Here is an 11554-nt window from a genome sequence, read left to right as displayed (position 1 = left end):
TTAAAAATTAAGTAAAGGAATTTCTTTCCTTCTTAATGCATTTGAGCCAATCAGTTGTGTTGTGACAAGGTAGGGTTGGTATACATAAGATAGCCCTATTTGGTAAAAGGCCAAGTCCATATTATGGCAAGAACAGCTCAAATAAGCAAAGAGAAACAGCAGTCCGTCATTACTTTAAGACATGAAGTTCAGTCAATCCGGAAAATTTAAAGAACTTTGAACTTTTCATCAAGTGCAAAAACCATCAAGTCGCAAAAACCATCAAGCACAATGATGAAACTGGCTCTCATGAGGACCGCCACAGGAAAGGAAGACAGAGTTAACTCGGCTGCAGAGGATACGTTCTTTAGAGTTAACTGCACCTCACATTGCAGCCCAAATAAATGCTTCACAGAGTTCAAGTCACAGACACATCTCAACATCAACTGTTCAGAGGAGACTGCGTGAATCAGGCCTTCGTGGTCAAATTGCTGCGAAGAAAGCACTACTAAAGGACACCAATAAGAAGAAGAGACTTGCTTGGGCCAAGAAACACAAGCAATGGACATTAGACTGGTGGAAATCTGTCCTTTGGTCTGATAAGTCCAAATTCCAACAATGTCTTTGTGAGAGTAGGCGTACAGATGATCTCCGCATGTGTGGTTCCGACCATGAAGCATGGAGGAGGTGTGATAATGTGGGGGCGCTTTGTTGGTGACACTGTCTGTGATTTATTTAGAATTCAAGGCACACTTAACCAGCATGGCTACCATAGTATTCTGCAGTGATACGCCATCCCATCTGGTTTGCATCTCCAGGCTGTGTAAGGGCTATTTGACCAAGAAGGAGAGTGATGGAGGGCTGCATCAGATGACCTGACATCCACAATCACCCAACCTCAACCCAATTGAGATGTTTTGGGATGAATTGGACCACAGAGTGAAGGAAAAGCAGCCAATAAGTTCTCAGCATATGTGGGAACTCCTTCAAGACTGTTGGAAAAGCATTCCAGGTGAAGCTGGTTGAGAGAATGCTAAGAGTGTGCAAAAATGCCATCAAGGCAAAGGATGGCTACTTTGAAGAATCTCAAATATAAAATATATTTTTATTTGTTTAACACTTTTTGGTACCTACATGATTCCATATGTGTTATTTCATAGTTGTGATGTCTTCACTACTATTCTACAATGTAGAAAATAGTACAAATAAAGAAAAGCCTTGAATGAGTAGGTGTCCAAACTTTTGACTGGTACTGTATACATATATACAGGAGTAAGACAGATATAGCTTCTGTTGCCTGTTTGAGTATTTGTTTAAGAATCATAAAACACGGGACGAGATGTTAAAAACTGTCCATTGTGCCAATAGATGGAATGCACTCACATGAGATTTGCCGTGATGTTGACAGAGTGGCATGGGAGGTTTATTTCTTAGACTGGGTTAAGATGTCAATTTTGGGACACATCCTCAGTAGTGTGCCTTCGAATCAGTGGGTGTTTCGGCCTTTAATCACTAAACACCCTCATCAAAGGTGGCCAGCTAAAGGGTGATCAAGCCTTAGCTTGTGTCCCATGCCCAATTAAGATGTCCCACGGGACTATGCAAGGCAGGGGCGTCCTCTTCCCTGAGCCAGCCCTACAGCTGACCGCATACCTCATATACCCTCCTCAAGTTGGAGGGATCTGAATTGGGTTCTCAGGTGGGGGTGGGGGGTCATGAAGTTATAGCCCAGCAAGGGTCCTTCCGTTTGATCCAGATCCACTGGCCGCCTCTTTCAGCTGCTTGAGAAACTGCTCTGACGGTCTGCCGCAGAGCCTGTCCATGGATTCCAAGTTCTTTCAGCAACCTGATGGTGGAAGAAGCCACGAATCCTCTGCATCCCACTTCAACTGGCCAGACTTTTGCATTCCAGCCACGCTGAGTTGCGTCTCCTGCCAACTCTGTGTAACGCAGTTTCTTACGTTCGTAGGCCTCTTCAACAGAGTTTTCCCACGGGACTGTGAGCTCTATGATGTACACAGCCTTTCGTGAAGGGGACCAGAGTACCATGTCTGGCCTAAGGTTGGTAGAAGCAATCTCAGATGGAAAAATTAGTTGCTGGCCAATATCGACAAGGATCTTCCAGTCCCGGGCCATGGCTAGGTGTCCAGTTTCTGGCTTCATAGGAGGATACTTGGGCCTTTTCTGTCCCTCCCGGATGAATGTTGTTGTTTTGACGGGATTGCTTGTTTTTGGAGGTAATGAATTGGTTGCACTCCTCTTGGTCTCAAGTGCTGTAGCCAGGCTCTTGAGGACCTGATTGTGCCTCCAGGTGTAGCGGCCTTGTGAGAGGCTGGTCTTGCAACCTGTCATTATATGCCTGAGAGTCGCTGGAGCTGGGCAGAGGGGGCAGGTCGAGTCCTTGCCATAACATTGATGTAGATTTTTTGGTGATGGAAGCACATCATAAACAGCTCTTATGATGAAGCTGATGTTGCTTGCCTCCATTTGCCAAAGCTCACTCCAGTTGATATTTCTCCTCTCCAGGCCTTCCCACCGCGTCCATTGCCCTTGTTTAGCAAGAGAGACAGCCTTTGCACTTCTTGCAGTCTCCTCCTGTCTGCGCACCTCCTCGACCACCAGCTTCCTGCGTTCAGATGTTGTTGCCTTATGGAATGTTGGTTTGCTTGCTGCCAGGCCAAAGCCTCCTCTTCCATGCTGGATATTCCCCACAATGTCTTGGTGTCTCAGGGCTGATGTTGCTTGCTGCACAGCCTTGGATGATGTCCATTTCCGTCCAGTTTGTAGGGGAGGTGCAGCCTTGCTAATGGTCTGGTCTTTGGAGTCCTTCAATGTCATCTGAAGTCTTACTTTAGAGCACTTGTACTCCTCCGTTAGACTTGTAAGAGGTAGTTCAAGGACCCCTTTGCCATAGAGGCCGATGTTACTCAGGCATCGTGGGACACCCAGCCATTTCTTCACGTATGAGGTAATGGTTCCCTCCATCTTCTCCACTGTTATTATTGGGACCGCATAGACTACTGAGCACCAAGCCTCATGCACCGGCAAAATGTTGAATTAAGCAATTTCACAGATTCGGCTGTTTTTAATATTTGCTATGCTGTAATAATGGCTTTATCATTTTTAGTCGTTAGAACAGACTGGTATTTCTTAACATTTGCTTAACCTTTTGCGCGTAGGGGGCAGTATTTTTCGTTTTTGGCTAAAAAAACATACCCATTTGAAACGGCCTATTTCTCAGCCCCAGAAACTAGAATATGCATATAATTGTCGGATTAGGATAGAAAACACTCTAAAGTTTCCAGAACTGTAAAGAAGAAGTTTCCAGAACTGTAAAGAAGAAGTTTCCAGAACTGTAAAGAAGACGTTTCCAGAACTGTAAGGAAGAAACTAAATGGCTGAAATGATATTGCGTCTTCAGCATGGACAGCACAATAAACAGTTGCTGTTATGTGGTGCCTTTTCGCTGCAGTAGCGAGGAGAGCGAGACAACGTGCACCTGTCACACAGGCACTCGCTGTCATTTCTTTTAATACAGTGTCACCATCGGGCTCTTTCTTGAGTCATTTGTGTGTCTTAATTATTTAATTAAACAGTGTGCTTAAAGCATCAGCCAAGCTCAGTGCCTATGTAGGTGATTGTATTCAAACACATAGGCTGTGTCTGATATGGAAAAATACATTTTAACATTAGAAAAGGATGACTCTCGGTCGACAAATATTTTTTTTTGTCGGGGACAGCCCTGCAATCAGTCTTACCCTTGCTCTACTCAAAGGGCTGTATTGGAATGGCTTCATACAGTATCTGCGTGTATATCATTGACTGTATTGTCTTTTTAGGCCAAGAGGACCAAGAGAAACAAAGTGGAGCAGATCACTGATGCAGGTCATAAATGAAACTCTAATTTCACTGAATGTAATCCTTTTGCATGTAAATGTAATTTAGTATGGACATCTATTGAGCAGAGGACTAATAGCAGAGTGCACATGTTATACTTTCTTGGCTACTTAACTTCACAAAGTTGGCTAATACATATTTGCCTCAGAAGGTTACATGTTTTCTGACTTCTTTACCTTGGTGAATGCTGCTTTGCACACAGGTCCCTCTACATCTGTGGAATTCTCTGCGATGGCAGTTCAGGGGACATCTCACCAGGGACAATCTAATGAGAAGATCCTAAGTGAGTGTGTCTCCAGGGCCTGTCAGACCAGGGCTCTTGACCTCCCGCCAATCGATCCGGATGCCTTCAACCCGATTATCATCCGGTTTCTGGAAAAACTTACTGAGGAGTATGTCCAAACTTCTATTGTAGTATTTGAATGCAATGTCATCCGGAGGATTTTATAAATTGTGTGTGTTGCTTTTTGGTGCTAAAAACATCAAATTATCTCCTATAGGCAATGGAGGCAGTTAAGCATTGGCAGGATGGACCCTGTAAGTCCCTTAACCCTGAAAATGATTCATAGATATATTAATAGATGTTTCAAGAATATTAGATACAAGCCTTTTATCTATCTACAGTATCATCCACATTATCACAAACAGTTTCATTCAAAGAGCTTTTTAGTAGCCTACTGCTTTTCATGCTTTCCAATGTATGCCACTTTCATGATTCTCATGAACATATGTGAGATTGTTGGTATCTCTTCGAGGAGCTTGGTTTCAGAGCCCGGCTATGAGTAATCTACCTACACTGTTTCGGTCCTACAGGTGATGAGGGCATTGCTTGCAGAGATGTGCCTGGAGATTGTGCGGTTTGTATCTGAGGCCATCCTGGAGGTCATCATCCCTGCAATTTTCCGTTTTGTACGGATATACAGCCATGTGTCTCCAGTATCCGGCAAGTCTCTGACAGAATCAGAGAGATCCTCTAGCACAAACCTGAAGGTTCGCAAGAGAGGCAGCAGCAAATCCTCAAGGTGTTGCACGGCCAAATCAAGCTCCTCACGTAATGGGTATGTTCAGTCATTCCTAAAGAAACCGGTTTCACCTAACTATTCATAACCCATTTTGTGAAAATATGTTTTGTTATCTGTATAACAGTTTACTCTTAATGACCAGTTTAACTGATTACTGAATGATGTATTAATGTCACTACCGTGTCTACTATTGAATATGGAATGCTGTATTGTTTGCTTTGTATTCTCAAAGGTCTCAGACAGTGTTGCCAAATACTCAGGGAGATGGTGAGTCTATATCATCTGAGCCACTCAGGGACTTTTTTGGGATTACTGAGGACAGTCTCCTCACTGGTGTCCAGGATTCCTTCAAAGAGTCGCTGAACAATGTCCTCTGTATCCAAAGAGAGGACCAGGTAGACACTCAAAGTCTATCCCGGTTTATTGTTGGAGAAGTGTCAAAGAAGGTCAATTCCATAATCTCTGTGGCCATCCAAACTCCCGTCTCTGGGCGAATGTCCCCTGTTATTTTTGCCAGTGGTGGTGTCTCCAGAACCAAGGTTGTCGAGGAGATGGTGTCTGGCGTTTCCAACATACTTCAGATGTATATTAATGGGAAGAGTGTTGAGCAGATTGTTGTTCTCAGAGAGGATGGTGTTGAGGTGGATATGACACATTTAACAGGACAGGTCATGACAGCCCTCAGTGGCACTGTTTTGAACTTCAGCAATAAGGAAGAAAATGACCCCGACAAGAGGGAACTGCTTTGTGTTGTTGCTGACCATATGAAGATGCTTGAAGCTTGTAAAAGTCCAGAGGAGATGCTAAAACAAGGAGAGAGCAACCTCAATATCAAAGGTGCCAAATCTAGTCTTCGTCTGTCAACACAAAGTATGGATAGACTACTCACTGAGGAGTTTCAGACCAAGGCCACTGAATCGATCCGGGAGATTGTTAAAAGATTCAGGGGTTGTACATCATGTTGTTCTGGCACTACATCATCTTGTCCAACTCCTCGGATAGGTGAGATCAGTGACCTTATGATTGACCCTGAGGCCTCTGAGTTGGTAAGTACCTTTGTTTCAGACATGGACAATCTTACCCAGTCTATCAGGGCATCCTGCTCTCCTGCACAGAGTGAGCAGATCCTTCTTGAAAACCATCAGAGTAAGATCTGGTCTTACACTGTTGGCTGTTACTACGACATGAAAAATACGCTGAAGAGGATTCTTACCTGTCCAGAAAAAGGGTATCTCGCAAGTACATTTGTGGAGAGCACAAAAGATTATTTCACAATCGTTCCAACTTTGTGCCTAGACATCGGTCATTCCAGTAATGGTGAGGCTGACACATCGGACTCCATTTCTTGTAAACCACTTTTAATAACCCCCTCATCTATGAATGAACAAAAAGGACAAAGTGAGACCCCAAAACCTCTCTTGGCTCTCAAAAAGTATTTGCAAGACCAAGTCCTCCTTGACACCACAAAAGCGATTGCCAGCCAGGTTCTTGTCTTGTATAAGACTGAGGTGATGGAGAAGTTCTCATCTTCTGTTGGAGAGTGTGATTCTGAAGAGTCTCTGGAGGCCATTCTATTTGTGGATGGCATCATGTCTGACTTGAATGATTTCACCAGTTCGTGTTCCCCCTCACCATCTGAGTTGTTAGACAGTGAACAATGTCTCTCCCATCTCACTTTTCCACTTGGTCTGCAGGACAGCACCACCAACAGTGAATCTACCCTGAGTCTTCCAATTATAAATATGAAGAAACTCTCCAGTGTGTCTTTCCAGACAAAGGCTAGAAAGGCAGTGAGCGAAGCTCTGAGATCTGTCAACCCCTTTACAAACAGCTTACTGGGAGACTCTGAAGCATCTAAATTGCTGGACACTTTTGTAACAGATGTGGAGACTATTGTTCAGTCCATGCAGGCACATCACTCTGAAAATTTCAGAATTTCAAAAGTGAGCACCCTTCATGCTGCTCGTATTATATATCATAGATTTCGAGAAATGCTGAGGCGTTTTCTCACTCCCTGCCAAGACTCTGTAAAGGTCATCGATGGTGTTACACCAATACATGATGAGACTCTCAAACAGGCTCCTAGTGAAAGTTTAGATTCTCAGGTGACTTGTAATAGGGATTCTCTTGAAATCCAAGCGGACCTTCAAACCTGTACCAAGGAGGTCATTAGTCAGATCCTCACTGTGTATCACTCTGCGGAATCCATGGAGGAATGCCTCTCTAGCCTAAAAGGAGATACAGAAGACCTGTCCAAGCTTTTGGATGCCGTTGTTTCTCAGATTGACGTCCTTGCCGCCTCCAAATCATATTTATCTGTTGATGACTATGCTGTCAATACACAGGACAATTTGCATGGTGAGATCAACAATGATGAGGAGGAGGCATCCTCTAGAAGTCTTAAATCCACAGCCTTTGACAAACTATGTACTGAGGAGTTTCAAACTAAAGCCTCACATATGGCTGGTGGGATCCTTCAATCAGGGTTAATTGGCATTGTAAATACCAGCCTTGATGGTAGAAGTGCAGACATTTGTGCAGAGTCCAGTAACGATGGTGATGATAGAGATGTCAAAATCCTTCAGAAGAGTGGAACTCCACCTTTGTTCACCTCTTCTCTGCACACCAATTCTGCAGCATCCAACATCATCATAAGCATCACTAAAGACCTTAATAGCTTCCCCCAGATCACTAAAATGTCTGATGCTTCAGTGTCTGGCCAGTTAGAGAGATCCCTGTCAGCTTCAACCCTTCCTGTCAGTGTTCAGAACGGGGCCAATGTGAAAGGAAAGATCATTTGGTCAGGCACTGTAAACCTGTTCAACAATGTGTTCATCAAGGTCAAGGATTTTTTTTGCCCAGCAACAACCGGTCCTCCTAGACAATGTGGTTGAGGCCCCCAAACATGCCGAATCCATATGCAGAACAGCTACTTCTACACAAATGACTTACAGTGAACATGAAGGCAGCCAGACCAGCATGGTAAATTATTCCAAAGCCTTAATTAGTCAGACTCTGATGACAATCCAGAGGAGAGTGTCTATGTCAGAGAGGATGAGCACCTCAGAGAAAGGCCTCTTGACTCGTTCCATCGTGGGCTCCATGTTGGAGGATGTTGACATGGTGAGAACTGATGGACACGAGATACACCGGCCATCCTCCTCAAAGTCCTCCCTGTCCATCACCTCTGCCATGACCAGAGGGTCCCAGAGTGATTTTACAAATTCTCTTCCAGGCACTCCAGTCCCCAATGAGTGGCCTGTTGAAATCTATTGTCCTATCATTAGGAGTTCGGTCATTGATATGAGTGACTCCTCAACTCATTCACAAGGGTCAACAAATTACACAAGGCAAACCATCTCTGCCATAGTTGACACTGTTATGGAGGTCATTCCAAGAGAAGATACGGAACACATAGCCACTGCAGATGATGTCACTTCTTTTACAAGAAGACTTGCGAGACTCAGCCCCAGGGACGGTCTTCAGAACTTCTCACATGAGCTCACTGACAAAGTTTATGAGCTCATAAAAAGTCACAACACCCCACAGGCTCTTTTTGTGCCAGCTGGCAAGAGCGTGTCTGACTCTATTCTTTTGAAGCTGAAGACAGGATTGAATGCTTCTGAAGAATCCAGGGAGTTTCCATCTGACCTTGTATACTCCTTTGCTACGGAGTCAATAAAACATCTGCTACAGCAGATTGTCTTCTGGCTTCCTCCCCCATCACAAGGATCCGATTTCTGCCAAACTATCATCTCTGATGATTCTCTGCAGGAAACAAGTTGGCTTATGCCGAGCTCTTCTGCCATCTCCGTTAGTTCCTCACAGGTTTACTTTGACACAAAGAGCCTTTTCACCAATATAATGGTCAATCAGGTCATGGATACCTGTTCTGTGGCCTCCAATTCATCAGAAGAATTATCAGAGTTGATGAACATAATCAATGGGTTGTCCCCAACTGATGCTGGAACACTTGACTCTGACAGACCGGCTCTCATGACCACTTGCCGTCAGTCTAGTTCCAAATCATTGCCTAGACCCTCTCTGTCTGGCAGCAGCACACACAACGGTGGAACTGTGGATATTCAAGTTTTAGGAGAGGTGGACAACTAAGATGGACAACAAAGATCTGGAGATGTCTAGTGTCTCTGTGCATCCATCAACTCCATCAGCCATGGACTCTGATACAACATGCATCATTTGACTCCACTAGCAATGATGACACCTCTTTGGTACTTTTACTGATTGTTAGATTGCTGTCAATGATCACCCCTTTCACATTACTGGAATCCTCTGACATTGGTGAAACATCAAGAGTTCTTACAAAGAGGATTCTGTCTGAGTTCTGTGGCACCTCAGGCCTTGAACCAACTCAAGCCTACCCCCAGAATCTGAAAATCAAAAAGATTTTCAAGGCTGTCTACAAGGGGCTTCTTCAAGAATTTGGGTCAGAGAAGATGCTCCAGGTTGCAATGAAGTCAACGGATTATGCATTTGACGATGCCCTGGTCAAATCATTAACTAGGGAACTACTAGCTAAATGCAATGAGGCTAGCTCTTCACCTCCCTCCATGACACAGTTGTCATCACACAATGTACTTGGCAGTGACGAGGTAGGTAATTCTGGGCTTCCAACAACTTGTAGAAAGGAAAAGAAGAGAGGAAGATTCAGCGCTCTCTGTGGACTCAACCAAAAGGTACATAATGTCATCAAAATACACATTTTTAAGATTATTTTTATTCATTACGTACAGTATGATGGTAAACACTGATACCCTTTGTGTGCAATTTCTCCTACTGTATAAATGACTGTTTGTTACCCAGTGTACAAAGAAGGTCAACAAGAAGAACCACTGCACTCCAACACCTTCCCAGAACCAGACCCCTGCCGTCAGTGAAACAGGTAAGTCAATACACTCAAATGTGTACTGAACAAAAATATAAACGCAACATGCAACAATTTCAAAGATTTTATTGAGTTACAGTTCATATATGGAAATCAGTCAATTGAAATACGTTCATTAGGCCCTTATCTATGGATTTCACATGACTGGGAATACAGATATGCATCTGTTCGTCACAGATACCTTAAAAAAAGGTAGGGGCGTGGATCAGAAAACCAGTCAGTATCTGGTGTGACCACCATTTTCCTCATGCAGCGTGACACTTCTCCTTCGCATAGAGTTGATCAGGCTGTTGATTGTGGCCTATGGAATGTTGTCCCACTCCTCTTCAATAGCTGTGCAAAGTTGTTGAATATTGGTGGGAACTGGAACACGCTGTTGTACACGTCAATCCAGAGCATCACAAACATGCTAAATGGTTGACATGTCTGGTGAGTATGCAGGCCTTTCGACATGGGGCCATGCATGGCGGCAGATGAATGGCACGACAATGGGCCTAAGGATCTCGTGACGGTATCTCTGTGCATTCAAATTGCCATTGATAAAATGCAATTGTGTTCGTTGTCCGTAGATTATGCCTGCCAACACCATAACCCTACAGCCAACACGACGCCATATACTTGGTCTGTGGTTGTGAGGCCGGTTGGACATACTGCCAAATTCTCTAAAAAGACATTGAAGGCGGCTTATGGTAAAGAAATAAACATCCAATTCTCTGGCCACAGCTCTGGTGGACATTCCTGCAGTCAGCATGGCAATTGCACGCTCCCTCAAAACAAGTCAACCAGCGTTTTTCCTTGCTCCTATTTTTCTCAGTCTCTGTCTCTGAGACATCTGTGGCGTTGTGTGGTGTGATAAAACTGCACATTTTAGCGTGGCCTTTTATTGCCTCCAGCACGAGTTGCACCTTTGTAATGATCATGCTTTTTAACCCACAAGAGTCTAAGCCCTGTCTGGGCCGAGGGGTTTGTATCGGCCTTACTGCTATTTGCCCATACAAACGCATTGAATAACAGATTCACTACATGGAACTGAATTGTCTGTCCTAAATCTGAGAGATATAAGAAAGTTGACGAAATATATATTTATTTATATGTATATATATTTTTTGCATGTTTTTATCCCCTTCTTTTTGGCACTAAACAGTCTAAGCCCTGGGGGGGCCTATGTAACACTTCTGCGTTAAATAGGCGGATTGAGACTGCTAGGCTACCTGCTGCCCGACATTTGTAAATTATGTAGAATATTACAATTTAAATAATAATAATGCAATACTAATTCTTCACACTAACTAGGGTCAGTTAAAGAAAATGTTATGTTTACATTTTTTCCCCCAGCAATTGTCAATGATCAACAATCCTGCCGAACAGAGAGTGTATGCTCCACCAAGAAGAAACCAAGGAAGCGTTCGCTCATTTCCAGGATGTTTTCAGCTATAGGCAAAGCCTTGTCCAGTCCCTTTACTTCCTGCTATAAAAAGAAGAGCACCTAATCTATATTTCAAAATAAATATTTGAAATTAACATAATTGCATTAATTCTTCATGTTGAGTGTTTTTCATTATATATTATTGGATGATATAAAGTGTAGTAGTAGTAGAAGTTGTATAGTTGACTATAGTTGACTATATACATACATTAAAAAAGAATAAGAATAGTGTGCACTTCTAGGTATAGTTGAAGTCTGATGTTTACATACACCTTAGCCAAATACATTTAAACTCAGTTTTTCACAATTCCTGATATTTAATCC

At 43.4% G+C, this 11554-nt stretch overlaps 1 protein-coding gene and 1 long non-coding RNA gene across 2 annotated transcripts; both read left to right on the top strand.

Annotated features, from left to right (window-relative positions):
• Window positions 1-4081: 4081 nt before the first annotated feature.
• On the top strand, window positions 4082-4740 carry LOC116369466 (uncharacterized). The gene is made up of 3 exons (XR_004208631.1): window positions 4082-4268; window positions 4377-4413; window positions 4690-4740. It is a non-coding gene; the product is annotated as an uncharacterized LOC116369466 (long non-coding RNA).
• A 153-nt stretch (window positions 4741-4893) lies between these two features.
• On the top strand, window positions 4894-7804 carry LOC116369465 (uncharacterized). Its single transcript, XM_031819494.1, has 2 exons — window positions 4894-4934; window positions 5131-7804. The coding sequence occupies exon 2, from the start codon at window positions 5393-5395 to the stop codon at window positions 7790-7792; it is 2400 nt and encodes a 799-aa protein (XP_031675354.1). The 5' UTR covers window positions 4894-4934; window positions 5131-5392; the 3' UTR covers window positions 7793-7804.
• Window positions 7805-11554: the final 3750 nt, after the last annotated feature.

The sequence above is a fragment of the Oncorhynchus kisutch genome, unplaced genomic scaffold (assembly GCF_002021735.2).
Source record: "Oncorhynchus kisutch isolate 150728-3 unplaced genomic scaffold, Okis_V2 scaffold2203, whole genome shotgun sequence".
NCBI lineage: Eukaryota > Metazoa > Chordata > Actinopteri > Salmoniformes > Salmonidae > Oncorhynchus > Oncorhynchus kisutch.
This window is presented reverse-complemented; position numbering and strand designations above follow the sequence as displayed.